This window comes from Lactuca saligna, chromosome 3 (genome assembly GCF_052625555.1).
Source record: "Lactuca saligna cultivar CGN05327 chromosome 3, ASM5262555v1, whole genome shotgun sequence".
In the NCBI taxonomy this organism is placed as follows: Eukaryota; Viridiplantae; Streptophyta; class Magnoliopsida; order Asterales; family Asteraceae; genus Lactuca; species Lactuca saligna.
Genome location: NC_136419.1, coordinates 41,742,910 through 41,760,853, shown reverse-complemented (window position 1 = coordinate 41,760,853; position 17,944 = coordinate 41,742,910). Strand labels below are relative to the sequence as shown.

Here is a 17,944-nt window from a genome sequence, read left to right as displayed (position 1 = left end):
TTGTCTAATTACTTTTCTTTTCTGATGACACTGTCACAGGGAGATGGCAGCTCGGAAGGGGACATTTACCTACACGTAACACACTGTTGGTAATAATTATATATGTTAACGTGACCTTTTTTTTTAGTAATTTAGTAATTTAGTGTAAAAAAATTTAATAAAAAGAACTAATATATTTTGTAGGTTTTTTAACTTAATATTTCAGTACTTTGCTGGTGATACTTGCTGGAATTGCTCCTAAAATCTTGATTAATGAGTTGAAGAAGATTCTCAGTGACAAGGGCCACAACTATGGTTGAGTCCATGTGAAGAAAATTCGCGAGTTATTGACTTAGCTCTTCATGTTGTAATGTTTTGTTCGTGGTGATGTTCTACATAATTTATAGACATGAGCCTTAGGTGCAGCTAGGGATGAGCATAGGCGGGTACCCGCCTCATTTGGCGAGAACCGGAACCGGAACCATAACCGACGGTTTCTAGAAAGTTAGAACCGGAACCGGAACCGCTCTAGGCGGTTCTTAAATTTTTGAACCAATCCCGGAACCGGCGGTTCCGGTTCCGTGAGCGAGTAACCCGGTTACATTAACTTTGTTAACTTTTGTTGATAAAACCGCAACTTAGTTCGATCCAAATCGAATCAATTCGGACCAAAGAGGGAGAAAATTGGACCAATATATTCTAAACCGGTTTAAGTAACACACATATTTATATGAAATACTATTATATATATATATATATATATATATATATATATATATACCGGTTTCAGCGACTACGCAGCGGGTAGCGGTTCCGAAAAAATGAGAATTGGAACCGGAACCGCTTAAGGCAGTTCCATAACTTTAGGAACCGGAACCGCTTAAGCCAATTCCAGTTCCAGAACCAACAGTTTCGAAGCGGTTCCGGTTCCAAAAGCAGGTACGCGGTTCTGATACTCATCCCTAGGTGCAGCAAGGTCCTTAATGTTTAGAAAAGAATGTCTTTTCTCTTTGACTTAGCTATTGTGAGCTTTCAAGTAGCTGATATATGGTATCAATCTCATGTGATGGGTTAGGCATGGAAAAGAAAAAAGAAAACTATCAACCAAAATCACTTTAAGGATAAAACAAAGAAGGAACCACATGATTAACAACATAATTTCTGTATATACTTTATGTAGCATAACATTGTACACTCTTTTTTCCCATGATATTTTGGGTTAAGACATGATAAACATTGGTTTGAGCTCAAGTTATATAACGGGGCCACTATTAAAAGTTATGCATTTGTTTGATTTTTTGTCAATTTGTGAAAAAAAACTATAAGCATCTCATATTAGATGTCGTAATTGCCATATCTTAGTTTTGCAAAGTATTTTTTTTATTTCAAGCCAATGGTCTTCAAGGATCATAGAGCTTAATTTTTGGATTTTATGTATTTTGTATTTATCTTTTAAGGTACACTGTTTAGTATTACTTCATTTATAATATGTATTTTGTATTTAATATTTTGATTATATGTATTTTTCAATTATTTTGATAAAATCAAAATTTTTCTAAAACAATTTATGAACCAACATTTGTGGTTGTTCAATATGTAATGATTGATTTTTTGTTAGTGATAAAATTATAATTTGAAAGTTATTTATAGAAATAGTAGTGAAAATATTGAAAAATTATAATTTGAAAGTTATTTATTGAAATAATAGTGAAAATATTGTAAAATTGACTAACATGTTTGCCAAATAATTTTTAGAAAGTTCAACTTAATTTTTATGTCATCTTCTTAAAATTTTAAGCCACTTATCATTTTATATCGATAAAAACCAAACAAATACATTTATCTAAACCAATATATTTCAATAAGAAAAAAGTATTACATTTTAATCATAAATTATATTAAAAATGTTTATCTTTAAAAAAGAAAAATGAGAAATTCAGCCGGACATAAACCATTCAAATATTCAAAGCCCTGGCTTACAGTAATCATTGAGAAAAGTAACAATTTATCAACTCATCGAGATGAAACACCCCCCCCCCTCAACTTCCTGTCTGTCGTCCGTAAAATATTCGCAGTCTGTCAAAAGGGGAAAAATTCATAAAACCAAACTATATGAGATCCTCAACAAAATTTTTTTTAACAAAATTGATCAACATACTTCTATATCTAATCTGAAAAAGCAACATATTTTTAAAAGGATATAATTGAATGTCAAATAAACACTGAAAGTAATGATTCGTCAAAAAGTAACGTACGTTTCTTTAAATATAACATGTTTCAAATGTATATAATTGACGCAGCAAACTATTCACACTCGTCGCTTAGTGCGGGTAATCGGCTAGTATATATATATATATATATATATATATATCATTCTTAATAAAAGACTCTTATAATCGCCACATGACATCTTTTTATACCATGATTCTGCCACGTGGCTGTTTTCTACACCCTCACCTTATGATTTTCCTACTCAAAATTTCTTCTATGTCTATCTATTAATTAACTCCTATTTTTAGGGTTATAACACTATACTGTATGGGCCAATTTTTGGTCGCGTTATGGTTGAGGTAGCGACCATAACGCCGTCTTAACACAATCAACACCACCCCCTTCTTCTACTTGTGTCTACAGGTTTGTATGCATGGTCACCTCATTTGATTAAGTTAGTGTAGGTTGATGTGTTCATTCCATTTGTATATATATGTACATACTATGATATTGATCTATATTTTTTTTCTTTTACATTTTGTTTTAGCATTTGCAGCTATCAGAGTGATTTCTCCTAAAAATAACGGAATTTTTAGCAACTTCCAGGTTTGTTTGACATTTTTGTGAACTTGAATTCATTTTTTCTTAACGATAGTAGATTTTGAATTTTATTCCAATATCTCTATGCATAACCTATTCATTTTCTTTGGCACCCTAAAGGTATTGTAAATATGGGGTTTTAGATATTTTCCGATTTTGAAGCTTGGCCTTTGGCCTCTATTCTTGCCCCTATTGTTATCGCAAACGACTGTCAATCCTCATTTATTGATGCTTGCTGAGAACAAAAGTAGATTATATTGATACTTACTGAAAATTTCGTCTTTTCCTAACAGCAAAAGGTTGGTGAAGTTAGTTAATCAAATCTATCAAGAGCTGCTCAAAAGATGCTATTAATCGCCCTGGATTTCACAAAGTATGAGGCATAAAGAAAGAGATAGATAGGCCATGAAAGAGATGAATAGAAGGAATCATGTTTCACGTTAAAACTTACAAAGCAAGTTTACTTGCATTTCAAAGATCTTGTTTTGTGCTTGGAAGTTTTGGTCTTTTTTGCTTTTGCAATTCAGATTACTAGTATATTTTGTTGTTTAGTAATTAAGTTAACTTGCATTTCATATTAAGTGATGGGTATTTGCACTAAGATCATAGAGGATTGAAAGAAAAATGATGCAATTATATGACTACAGGTAAAAATGAGGTTTGGTTTTTATTTTGAAACTAGGTTATAACATGTGTGTTACACGGTTGAAGATTAAAAAAAAAATTCTATACAACTGTAAACCAATATTTATATATATTAATTGGTGTATATTAGAATGTTTATAATGATTATGTATAGATAATATTTAAAATGGTTAGAACAATTAAACAATGTTAATTTGATCATCTAAGTTAACAACCAAGATGTTAATCATTTGAAAATGACCATTTTGTCCTCGGACCAAAACATGATGTACTTTCATTTAATAATGTATTTAAGCATCTTACTTTGATTAAGATTTTGTGTGGTTGTGTATATATGTGTCTGTGTTTACAGGTTCGGAAATAGGAAGGCATTGTGGCTATGTCTATCATTTTGAGAACGGTTTTTTGATTCGGATCTAGAAACACCATAAGGAGTTTCAGGGAAGTGTTGGTATTTTAGTTGTTAATTCTATTTAATTTTCTTTTGTTGTAACATGTAGCTTTCTTGATGGGCATAATACCTTCTTTGTTGTTATTAACAATTTTTAACTTTTGCTTAATGAATTATAGTTAATTGACCATAAAGGTACAAATGGCCTTTTACGCTAAAATATAAAAATTGTTATTTATTTATTTTTCCAAAAATAGTTATACATTATAGGACTTTCATATCATTATTCATTAGAAAGTTATTTTTAACATTTTTTTTTCCTGTACAAAAACTAAAAAGACTAACAAAAGTATGATGTTGTTACACGTAAATGGTCGTTTTCACCAAAAAAAATATTTACTATGTGTTTTGATTCATTATATAAAGTACATTGCTATTTATTCAACTTATGTAATTTAAGTGGTCATTTTTTGTATAATTACCAAACAAGAGACCATTTTTGTTATTATTTAATCAATAAAAGTACATTTTTATTAATAATTATCAAATTTACCAAATTGATTAAAAAGTCGAAAACGGTATTTAATTGTATAATTACTTAACATTGACCATTTTTCCAAGTATAGACTATTGGCTAATGGGTTATAGTGAATGCTAATAAAGAAAATGGTAAATAAATTGATGTACATCTTTGGAAAGTGTTGTCTATAATATCTTATTTTAGTTTGTATTTCTTAATTTTCCTAATTTTGTTTTCGTGTTAAATCATTATATTTTAGTAATATTTGTGTGTGTATTTTTTGATGATTGTTTAGTGGTAAACAAATAAATTTCTACTTTGATGGTACGGAAGTGTTGTTTTTGTGGTGGTTAAATTGTTTACACATATGTGGTAACATCATATGGACATATTTGGGCAGATTCAAGTTCATCATTTGGTTAATTGAAATTGTTGTACTTCAACGGGGGATATATATATATATATATATATATATATATATATATATATATATATATATATATATATATATATATATATATATATATATAAAGATTCCAATGCTATTTGTTTATGGGTTTTTTCTTGGTGATTCATAATGAAAGTAGAATATTATATGTTTATAAAACGTTTATGGATATCAATATTGTGATAAATATTTGTGTCAATGTTCTTATAAAAAGATGAAACTACAAGTTTTATATGGTATTTTTTTTATCATTCCTTTGATGTTATGACAACTTTTGACATTATTCAAGAAGTTGTACGGAGAAAAATATGTTAAGAAAAATTCTAGAAACTTTTTTTTCTTTCTATTTTTTGTATTTAAGGTGTATTTTACTATTTTTAACTCAACATTGCTCAAATAATTTTAGGATTATCCTAAATAGTTTTAGGAAATTTTAAGCAACGGGATGCATTACGGACATTGGAAAACATAAACGAATGACACCACAATGAGATTGTTCTCATCTAAAATTGAGGAAGAAACGATAAACCTAAATGAGTATATTGAAAACATGGATGAGAAACACAACAGATAAACCTAAATGAGTATATTAGAAACATGGATGAGAAACACAACACAGACATTTTAAGTCATAATTGATAGCTTGAAAAGTGGCAAGTATATGCCTTTCTTAGAGAAATTTGAGCAAACAGATATTCATGTATGCATTTTCTTGAATATGGCTTATTATTTATAAGTTATAGCCTACTGAGTAGTTAAATAAATAATTTTATTTCCTATTTGTTCTACTATTTTCCTTATTTATTATATTAGTTAAGCGTATTGATACAGTGACCCCCAGTAATATAATCAGAAGAAAGTTATCGATGTTATCAGAAAATGAATACCGACACCACTATCCTTTTATAATTTTAACCAATCATTATATCATTATGAAATTAGTAACAAAACAAAGTTATAATTTAATTAAAAAATTTATTTATTAATAATAAAAAATTTTATTTATTATCATTGCTTAAAAACAAAGTTATAATTTAATTAGAAATTTTATTTATTAATTACAATATATATATATATATATATATATATATATATATATATATATATATATATATTTATTAATTACTAAAATTTTTATTATCATTGCTTAAAAACAAAGTTATAATTTAATTAAAATTATTTTTAAATTTCTAATTCGTGGTGTCCACGGGTTATAACCTAATATATATATATATATATATATATATATATATATATATATATATATATATATATATATATATATATATATATATATATATATAAACTACAAAACCATAAATTATAGGTCCCTTAAAGACATGGGCCATGGGCGGTTGTCCGGATTGTCGCTGTCTCGGCCGGCCATGATGATGAACAAGTTTTTGTTTTTTTCGTTCAACAAATTTGTATACATAAATTGTAATCCGCCTACCGATCTAATATTTTCAAAGTTCTAAAAAACTCGTCATGGCGCGCCATGATTCCAAGGCTTGTGCATGCCGTCAAGTTTTACCAAAATACCGTCTTAACTCATATATGTGTATAAAATAGAAAAATAATTGAAAATACATATAAAAATATTAATTATATATAAAATTGTCGCCTTAAGTCACGCCTTACAAACAACATGACTCACCAAGACTCGGAAAAGCTTGAAGTTTGATATTACCGCCAAATCACGCCTAACGTTATTTAGATCCTTGAATATTTTAGATAAAAATTAATTGCTCTATATATTTTTTTTTTATCAAAACATAATATTGTTTATTGAAACGTGCACTCTACTGGTCGCCGATAAATTCTATATCCACATGTTTCGGGTAAATATTTGGGTCAGGGTACGGAATGCGTGGGGAGCCGATTTCGAGAGGTAGGTGGGATGAATTTGGTCAAAGCTTTGTTTGGTCCGAAATAGTCAAAATAGAAAAAGATTGTCCAACAACAAAAAATTTCTACCACAACACCCAAATACAATCAATATGCAAGTATATATACGACAGTTTCTAAACCTAGTTTAATGCAAAAACACATAACGATGTAAATCTCGGATTTGACATAAGGTGGTATATGCATAAATAAAGCGGTTGTACCTAATCCAAAGTTGAAGACTTTATTTTTATTTGTTTTTAGGTAATTAGGTTGTCTTATATGTAACAAAAGCTTCTTTATAGCTTGTATTAAAACAATATTTTGCACGTAACACTCATCATATAAAAACGCAAACTGTTGTTACAACACAAAAAGGAAACAATACCTTTTAATGCATAATACAAACATTTAACATTGATTTACCATTGAAAGAAAGAGATTAATTTAAGCCTTCCCTTCAACCCTCGCCCAAGTTAGACCAACACAAGCGTCAACAAAATCCTCATCAATGAAATCTGTGGAAAAAACCTGCAACTTATCCGCTATATTTCTGGAAAAACACTGTGTTATGAACAACCTCGCATACCCATGGATCCGTTTCGTAACCGGTTTCACACACAAAACCGGGTTATCAGCTTGTGGTGTCACCGTATTCTCCACCCTGTAAAAGTATTTCCGGGAAGTCACCGGTTGTTGTTGACCCAAGTACTTCAGATTACTCTCGAATTTCGTCGCAGGTAAATCAGTGTCGATCCAATTATCTTTCAAATAACCCGAACTCCAAAACGGGCTACCCGCTTTCGGTGGGTCGGATTTTTGAGGCTTCCAAACGCATATAATTCTTTTGGGTAGAATCTCCGCTACTGTTTTTTGGAAAACATGATCATCTTGATGGATTAAATATTCACCAAGTTGCTCCTCCAAATGTTTCTCGAATTCCGGTGGATCATTATGACCGAATTCAGTTCGGATCTCAAGAATTATGATCTCAGATTCAGTTTCTGATAGAAACTTCTTCACGTCGTTGATAACAACGTCAATAGCGAATGTTGCGAGGATTCCATGACAGACTTTCTGATTCTCGTTGACTCGAATGTCGAGAAGACGTGTTCCTAGTACGAGTTGTTGGTAAATGGATAAAGATTGACACTGAGCGAATGGTCGAGAAACCATCTTGATTCCGATCTTATGGGTGCCGGAATCATGGGTTCCTGGCCAAACAATCTTGTTAATGTGAACTTTCTCCGGGTTGAGGCCGGAAATCCAGTTTTTCCGGTCGGCTGGGCGGTGATCGCAGCCGGGAAAGACGCAACCTGAGCTCTCGTTGAGATCTTGTAAAGTTTTCTTCTCGTCGGCGATCAATTTCCGGCGTTCCATTTGTTTAGACCACTGAGCTCCCATTTTTCTTTCTTGTTTCTTTGAAGATAAATCAATGAAATGATTGGATTACAGGATTTGAGATATATAACTAATTTTATTAAATAATTTTAAGCTGTCTTTTTCTTTGTTTTTATCAATCAACAGCATCATGTTAGTTGGACTTGTACCTTGCATCATACAAATCGTAACGTGATAATAACAAATGGATATATTGTCATAATAACTTGTATATTATGCAATAAAAGACGATGCATAAGTAGAGTTTCTTGATCAAGGTTATGTTTCGGTTAATTTACTCTTGAAACAAATCAGGAAAACCGAACACAAAACAATTGTTCTATAACGAGTTATATTTCATGCAATAAGAGTTGTACGTCAAAAATCATTCGAAAAAGATTATTATGTTTGTGGTCGTGGCCTTGTGGGTGGGGTGGGTGTTGAAATTGAATTATTGGTGGGGAAGATGCAATAGACGTGTTCCCAAATGTATGGCTGGCAAATGTCAAAATTGGATTTCTATATATATTTGGTGACTACTGATTAAATGCTTAACTTTATAGTAAATGTGGTGTTTAGTTTTTTGAAACATTTATCGAAGGGATAATGACTTGAAAGGGTAACGAACTTTCGACTTTTGTCACATTTAATCACTAAACTTTTTTTCGTTAGTCTATTTGCCATTGAACTATTAAAAATGTTCACATTTTACCCTTATGACCGGCTGTTGCCGGTCATAAGGGTAAAATGTGAACAATTTCAATAGTTTAATGGTAAATAGATAACGAAAACAAGTTTAGTGACTAAATATAAACAAAATCGAAAGTTCGTTTCCCTCTAAAAAGTTCAATGACTAAATGTGAACAAACCTTCTCTTGTATTATGTTTTAGCAAGTTATTTATTTTTGTTAAATTGTAGCAACATTTGTTGATGAAGAAATCTATGAAATAAAAAAAAAAAAAAAAAAACAAACAAAACCCTGAAAATATATTTAAAAAAAAAACAAAAAACCAAAACCGAAATAAAAAACCAATGGTTTGACATTTCCCAAAATAAAAAATCAAAATCTCCAATCTGATTTTGGTTTTACAAAAAAATGAATCATTCTCACCGATGTGAATTATAACCATTGGTTTGGCATGCGAAATTTGTGACATCCCATGAATATGTAGTTACAACATCGTCAGAACTCGTAATTCATAGTAAGGAGTTAGAGTATCATCACATGAATACGTAGTTACAACATCGCCTGAACTCGTAATTCATCACCTACAGGTTATGGGCTTGCTGGTGTTTCCACTGGGTTGTCTAGAATAGTCCGTGGTCGCCATCTATACTCTGGTAGATGACTACATCGCCACATTGCTGGTTAAGGTTATGGTATCTCCTTTCATCCTACATCACATATTCATCATCATCTATTTACCTAATTATCACCACCTTTCTATCATTACCTATCTCTCATCATTTTATTTCATCACACACCAACTATTTCATATACCCATGTTTCATCCGCAACATATTTGTAGATATAAAATAAATATACCGTTTAAATCTTTTAAAACATGTATAAAATCGTTCATCCAGCATAGACAACAAGTATTCAAATAATATGCACACATAGTACGTAATTTATATAAAATACTTCATATCTATGTGTAAGATGAAAGTAACTATATATATACCATAAATGCTTCCTAACTTTGAACCTCAAGATTTACTCTACTAAAGCTTCATATTCTCGGCTCTCTGAACCTAGAAGGGTCCAGATCTATCACACCAAAAAGCTCAAGATAGCTCTTCCTCTCACTCTACACACTCAAGCTCGCTAGGGTTCGCACTTATGGGAAAGTTAGTCGCAATTGAAGGCCATAAGTGCCTTTAAATATAGCTCGAGCCCAAAGATTTAGGGTTTCTGCCAACAGTACGGACTCGTCGAGTCGCCTCACCGACTCGTTGAGTCCATTCATTAATCTGAATCACCAGTCGCGATCTTACTCGACGAGTTGAGGCGTCAACTCGTCGAGTCTCTCTTCTTAACTCAAAAGAAAAATACTTAAATGATGATACATGGAAATCCAGATGTTACATTTTGTATTTTTATTTCATAGATTTCTTCATCAACAAATGTTGCTACAATTAAACAAAAATAAATAATTTTGCTAAAACATAATACAATAGGAAGTTTGTTCACATTTAGTTATTGAACTTTTTAGAGGGAAACGAACTTTCGATTTTGTTCACATTTAGTCACTAAACTTTTTTTCATTATCTATTTGCCACTAAACTATTGAAACTGTTCACATTTTACCCTTATGACCGGTAACAGCCGGTCATAAGGGTAAAATGTGAACAGTTTTAATAGTTCAATGGCAAATAGATAACGAAAAAAAGTTTAGTGATTAAATGTGATAAAAATCGAAAGTTCGTTACCCTTTTAAGTCATTATCCCTAATTTTAAATGAAACAATTCTCTTACATTTTTTTGTCTACTTCAATGGTTGAGATGTCATTTTTCGGACAGCGAACAAGAAGGTATCGTTGGTCCCATCAAACCAATCAACATAATGAATGTTTGCCACATTAGCATGGAAAATAGACATATTTTTGTTTTATTCTCAATAATATCCATCATATTCATGCCACATATATAAAGAGTACTGCTTTGTTCGTAATTCTAACCATATAAATTATTCATATAATAAATTCGGTTGTAAAGCATATAACAGCTACGCATACGCAAAATACTTGATACACAAAGTACACATGGCCAATGACCTCATAGGTTAATGTTGTTTGGCCAAGTCGTTTGTCATAAGTCATTACCACTTCCTTTTTCATATCCATACGACCACACGTGTCAATGTTTATTTATATAGGGTAAGGTTCGTATAAAACAGTTTAATTTTGTGAGATCGTGAGATGCATTATTATTATTATTATTATTATTATTATTATTATTATTATTTTTAGTTAATTCAGGTTTCGAAAATAATATTTAAAAAAAGAAATTTTGGATTTTTTCATTTATTTTGCATTTTAAAATTATTTTTTAAAATATGTACAGTGTAGTATTCTATTAGAATATTTCACGTATTTAAAAAAAAAAACGAGATTTTTATTTTATTTTATTTTTTTAGTTAATTCAAGTTCCGAAAATAATATTTAAAAAAAAAACTTTTAGATTTTTCCATTTATTTTGCATTTTAAAATTATTTTTTAGAATATATCAGTGTAATATTCTATTAGAATATTTCACGTATTTTAAAAAAAAACGGGATTTTTTTTTTAATTTTTTTTAGTTAATTCAAGTTCAGAAAATAATAATTAATTTTTTTTTTGATTTTTCCATTTATTTTTAATTTTTAAATTATTTTTAGATTTGATCTCACGGTCTCACAAAATTCAAATGTTTCAAATTAACCTGAACACACACACACACACACACATATATATATATATATATATATATATATATATATATATATATATATATATATGGTTGAGATCGGTTGAGAACTCATAATTTCCCGAGAACCTGAAAACTAAAAGTGGGGCGTTCAATCAAAAGTAATTCATTAAGGACATGATCGTCATCTTACCAATCTCATTTAATGTTTAATTTTTTTGTGCTATATAACATATTGATATAAATGTCTAAAAACTTACATCATAAAACAAATTTTCATATATATATATATATATATATATATATATATATATATATATATATATATATATATATATATATATATATATATATATATATATATATAAAAGAGTATTTGTCGTTTTTTTAATGCAGATTTTTTAATTTTTTATAGAAAACATGAATTATAAAAAAACGGATTTTTTTTTAAATAACTGCAATTTAAAAAAAAAATTGCAGTGTTTTTTTAAAGAAAACTACATTTTTTTTTTCAAAAATAACTGCAATTTTTTTTAAAAAAAAACTGTAAGTTTTTTAAATAAGGTTACATTTTTTTCAGAAAAAAAATGTATTTAATAAAAAAAATTGATTTTTTTTTTAAAATAACTGCATTTTTTTTTTAAAAAGTAATTTTTTAGGTGCATATGTGCATATTTTTTTCAAATGCACATATGTACATTTCTTATACTATACTATTCGTAAATAAATCACAACAAATCTCGTATTTATTAATTAATCTATGAATATAATAATACAAATATTTTATTCCATACAAAATAAAATATAAAAAATATAAAAATGCTACAAATTTCAAAGCGTTTTTATGTCTTCGTGTTAATATTTCCATATTTTCTTCAATTTATCATTTTCCACATCTTCAATATTCACAAGAATTTCTTCCAAATCTACAAAAAAAAAAAAAAAAAAAAAAAAGAAACTGATTGATGCAAAAATAATCACAAAAATATATATGTGATTTACATGTGAATCACATGTAATTCATATGAATTAGATGTGATTTACATATGAATCAAATGTGATTCATATGTGAATTACATGTGAATCACATGTGATTCATACGTGAATTACATGTGATTTACATGTGAATCACATGTAATTACAACGATAAACTTTTTATAAATTTAGGTAAGTAAAAAAGAAGCAACCATAGTTGTCCAGATTATAAGTGTTGAACTCATTATACAATGTTCTCTTCCAATCTCTCTCATATGTCTTAACATGAAGACAATCTTGTTATTGTGTCGACAAGATGAGGACAAATTTATAAAAAGTTAGGGACTTAATGGGAATTGGGAAAGACTCATTCGTCTCAAGTTTCATATTAAGTTATTCTTTATGCATTAAGTCAAACCAACCTGTAAGAACTCGACGATTACGGATTCCAGTTCAAACATATATCCATTCATCATTTGTGTCAACAATGTTAGAAAGATCATCATTAGAAACTTCAAGAATATATACAACACTACCACATCCATCTAACTTGAAACCCTCTCTAACTACCCTGAAAAGAAAAGGAGAACATGGTGATTAGAGGCAAATTTTAGTTGCACAATCAAATATTGAATATGCATAAGCTTTTGATTGGGCATCAATAAACAAATAAACAAAATGTGCATTGCTTTCTTCTAAAATGCACTTCAGTCTTAGGCATCAATAAACACATAGTAAGAAAAAAAAAACTGAGCAAATTTACCAATCACATCATATGTGATAGAGCACCCACAAGCTGTGCAACTAGGTCTAGAAAGAGCCCCCTCAAATTAGCCAACAAAGTATATTCAACCTGACTTACAACCCTGTAATGAGAAACTTTATCAAATAAACACAACACCACATGACATAATTCCAATTATGTCACTTGAAATCAATGAGCACATCAATTAGATATCTTCAAGTTTCTGAAGATAACTTTCCCTTTCCTGTCAGCATTGATTAACCAATCAACTACAAAATGTTCAAACCCACTCCATAGTTTTTCTACAATTACAATAAGCATATCCTATTTTAGAACAAAATGACCTCACTTACAAGGATTAAGGATAGACTAATGGTGGAACAACCAAACCTTTTTCTGAAATTCAACACTAATTCTTTTATCATCTGCATTAGCTAACTGAGCAGCAAAGATGAAATCTACAAGTTCGTTCACAGGAACATCTTCACCTATTAAGAATCACGAGAAGAAAATCAAATTGGTAAAATATATTTTGTATGATTTAAAATAAATACAAATTACATTACCAAGTTTGTTTATTGCAAACTCGACTTCCTCAATAGTGAATTTCATCATTAGTAAGGAAGCATTTTTGTCATCAATGCCATTGCAGCCATCATCAAGATCCTGCATATAAAGTATTTTTAGCAGATTGATAACAAACTCTGATGAAGATAAAAGTCTAAAAAATATGTTAAACATGAAAAAAATACAAATGAAGGATTATAAGAGACAACGCTAACCAAATTTCTTGACTGGCAAAGATGAAGCATAAAATGTCTAGCAAAATTGCAGAAAATTATAGAGTTGTATAAGTTCTCCCGAGACACTCTCTTCCAACTAATCAACATATATTTCATCAGTTAACATTGTATCAATGTCATAAGTGTTGACCTTCATTTGCGGATGAAAAATTCAAAATGAAATATCACAAAATCATTATTCATATCATGTTTTGCAACCCTTAAACATAGCAAAAGCAAACACATAAGCATCCTTGATTTATAGTTTTTACAAGGTTTGTAAACAGTTTAATAATCAGATTACTAATGGATAAGATACTTGAAAATGAAGAGAAAATTACAATCTGATTGAAAAATTGGAAACATTACCTTAGAATTTGGAGTAGCACTGAGAACAGAACAAAGAGTTGCAAAAGATGCTTTGTATCGGAGTTGAGCTTCATTGAGAGCTCCATTGATTTTATCGAAGATAATATATGAAATCTCGATTCTATCGTATCTTCCAAATGTTTTTTCCCTTCCATCGCCAACTCGTGTGTCAATTTCTAACTCGCGATGGTCGTGTTGCTAGTCTCGTCTATTAATTTCGAATCTTAACACGAAATTGAAATTGCGGATCATAAAACAATTGCAAACCCTAATTTTTGCAATTGACTGAAAACAGGAAGAGGTGAGGCAACGATAGGAGGAGAAAGATTTATCATCGTGGTGTTCTCTTTCAATCTCTCATCGATGTTATCCTGATTGAAGGAATCATCGTCGCAAAGGCGTAAAGACGTGTGTATGTGTGTGTGAGGGAGAAAGAGAAGTGGGGGAGAGACGATGAAGAAGGCAATTAATCGATATGGTGACGATTACCGGAGGCGACCATGGCTTTCAAATGGTGGCATTGGATTTCATCAAACGATCAACGATGAAGTTGACGTGATGAAGGTGTAGGGAGAGGGATGGGATGAAGAGAGAGATGTAGGGAGAGAGTCGACATGATTAATCTGATAATGGGGTATCGATTATAGATTCCCCAAATACCCTTGATTTATTTTAATAAGATGTCCTCGTTCCTTTTTATTTTCAGGTACTTACAAAAATGCCACAAAGCATCCCAACCCTTTATTATTTTAATCTAACAACCATTGAGAGCTCCATTGATTTTATACAAACATGTTATGCTTACTCACATGGCATATAACTTATAACGTATCCATTTTATTAGTTCAGAAAATTAAATAATAAAATAATTTCTCCCATTTCACTATTAAACTCACATTTTCTCTCAATACAATACCCATAAACCCTAAACTGAGAGTTGTCACTGCACTAATCCTTCTTTCTCCCACACCAGGATCGTACTTGACCGCCATCTCCAACATCTGTTTATGCTCGCACCAGTTTTTCAGCAATGCAACCCCCACCAATATCCATCTCTTAATCGCTCTCTAACCTAACTTACTATCTAACCTCGATACTACTCAACGTCACAGACGTTTCAATCGCCTCGATCGTTGTTTGCCCCCATCTCCGTCACCAACCGTTGGCTAAACAACGACAAAATCCCTGCTTGGACTTTGCCATCGGTGAACTGTCTGCTTCAACCGACACTAACAGACTATATCTTCGTCATCCGTCTACGTCGCCTTCTCTACAAACCCTTAGGTATAATATATCGTTCCTTCTTCAATGACAATACTTTGATTCAAGATATGTTTTTTTGACTCACCACCACTACAACTGCACATAATATTTTTTTTCAACATTTTTGATGAAATACAGGTTGCTCATGAGAGTCCCAGATGTGCGGATTAGTTAATCTCCCTAAGAACACATAATGCTCTCTTATTATTATTATAGGCAAAATTTTGATACTTATTCAACTATTTCACTGTATGTGTGTGATTGTCAATCCTATAGTATAGTTTTTCTTTGATTTTGTTTACTGAGTATATCTGTTTTTATGTTATGTTGAAGGAGATTTACATCCAATTTTCTGTTCAATGTTAGATGCAGATGAAAAACATAAACAAAAGCTCAGTAGTAATGCCTCGGAAACTTTGTAATGTCTCCATTCCCCAATAGAAAAAGTAAATTTCCCTTTTCTCTGTTTTTATTTTAGGGGTTAGACTTTAAAATGCACACAAAAGTAGCCTACTTTTTCTCAATTCTATTAATTATATTGCTATTCTACATGGTTACTAACTATGATTTTGTTACTAACTACTCCGTATTCTTAGCTCAAAATCTGATAACTCAATTTAGTTCATATGTTATAGCCTATTGTTCAAGTAAGAGATGGAGCTTCCTTAAATTGGGTATAGCGAGGGCATGATCCCTATATGTCAAAGTGATATTGTCATGCAGTTTTCTACCATTATGTATGCTGATTTCAAGAAACAATGGCGTTGTGATTTTGTAAAAAAGCATTGATCTTTCTCACATTTTCTTGATTTTTTCTATTATTGGTTGGGTGCAGTTATGTTGCTGATGCTGCAGATCATGATAATTTGAGCAAACCTTCTCTCTCTGTGTGTGTATCTGATGGTCTCTCTCTAAAAGCAATTGAGTGATAGTTTTATGTGATGGCTTGCTTGCATATTGATATGTTAAATAAGCTTATACTATTATTTGAACCTTGAAACATTAATATAAATACTACTTGCAGATAGAGGAAGATTTCTACCCCTGTTATGATTTCCTTTTTTCTTGTTGGAGAGAGACTCTTAAAATCACATTGTTTTCGAATCTGGGATAAAGATAAACAGAAGCATGAGTGAAAGGACGCGTAGGGAAAAAAAATCAGAGGTATGAAATATGGAAAATTTGGTGATTTCCCAGCAACTAATGATGAGGAATCATAGTTCAGATTTGGGTTCTGGTATTGCTGTTTTCCCTGCCTTTCTGTTGAACATTGATTGTTATTTTTTTTTTTTAATATTTGACTTAGAATGTGTTTTAGAAGGTTCCTAAATGTTTTTGAAAAGAATGTGAAGTCCATCTCTTGACTCGTACCTCAAAGCTTTTTTCATGTTGATGTTGCAGATTAGGTGATTGATGAAAAGCCTCAATGATTTTTGTTATTTCCCTTTTACATTTTTCAATTCAAATGAGACAAACATACATCAGGGTGCAGTCTTACCATTTTAGACTCGAGAGTCGGGACTTTCCTTTGCCTCTTTGATCTTTATCGTTTGTTTACTTTTAAATAATCATGTTGGCAACATTAATAAAGTAACCTGATGTATCATTTGTAGTCTCTTTTGAATTAATCATGTTCAGGAATTAAATTTCAGTTTGAGGATCATGTTGGCAACATTAATAGGGTATGAATGTATTCATTAGTTTCTCTAATTTTTTAGATGTCAAATTGCCCATATTTTTATAAATTATGAGTTTGATGTCTCTTTGTTGATTTATATTGGTTTTTGAAGGTAAAAGGGTCTTTATATATGGCTGGAATGTTGTGGTGATTGACCGAACATCAAAAATCCAAGGTGGGACAAAACACTTTTTTTTAATAGTTTTTCATTTTCATAGTTAAAAGATTTTCATTTCATTTTTAGGATTGTTAGACATGTGGGTGCTTTGATGAGGGGAGGGTGCTTGTCTGGACAACTTGGAATGTGTGTGTATCATCATGTATGTGTTTGTTTGTGTATCGATGTATATGTGTATGTACAATTATGTATATGGTTTATATGATATTTAACTTTATCTGTATCTGTAGGGGAATGTGGTTATGACAGGGGGAGGGGAGGGGAGGGGAGGGGAGGGTTATATTGCTCATTTTAAACTATCTTTGTTATTATATTTTGCTAAAACAAATTAATAATCTTTCATTAAACAATCTATCAACATCTAGTATGAAGAAGTAATGTATACCTTAAGGGTATATATGATTAGGTACCCGGTTATTAAAACTACGTAGTTTTGATTTGTTTTAATTTTCCGTTAAAAAATTTTCTTTAAAATATTTATTA

General features: G+C 30.6%; 1 protein-coding gene and 1 long non-coding RNA gene across 17 annotated transcripts; one reads left to right on the top strand and one right to left on the bottom strand.

Annotated features, from left to right (window-relative positions):
- Positions 1-7,003: 7,003 nt before the first annotated feature.
- LOC145035943 (PLC-like phosphodiesterases superfamily protein) lies at positions 7,004-8,140 on the bottom strand. Its single transcript, XM_078984440.1, has one exon. It carries the CDS (start codon positions 8,083-8,085, stop codon positions 7,129-7,131), a length of 957 nt encoding a protein of 318 aa, XP_078840566.1. The 5' UTR covers positions 8,086-8,140; the 3' UTR covers positions 7,004-7,128.
- A 7,092-nt stretch (positions 8,141-15,232) lies between these two features.
- Positions 15,233-17,684, top strand: LOC145035936 (uncharacterized). 16 transcript variants are annotated; one of them, XR_013678407.1, is made up of 6 exons: positions 15,234-15,626; positions 15,744-16,342; positions 16,441-16,494; positions 16,630-17,287; positions 17,396-17,458; positions 17,528-17,684. It is a non-coding gene; the product is annotated as an uncharacterized LOC145035936 (long non-coding RNA). The 16 variants fall into 16 exon arrangements; XR_013678403.1 differs by having other exon boundaries at positions 16,441-16,508; XR_013678411.1 differs by having other exon boundaries at positions 15,237-15,626; positions 15,744-15,854; positions 15,978-16,051; positions 16,441-17,287.
- Positions 17,685-17,944: the final 260 nt, after the last annotated feature.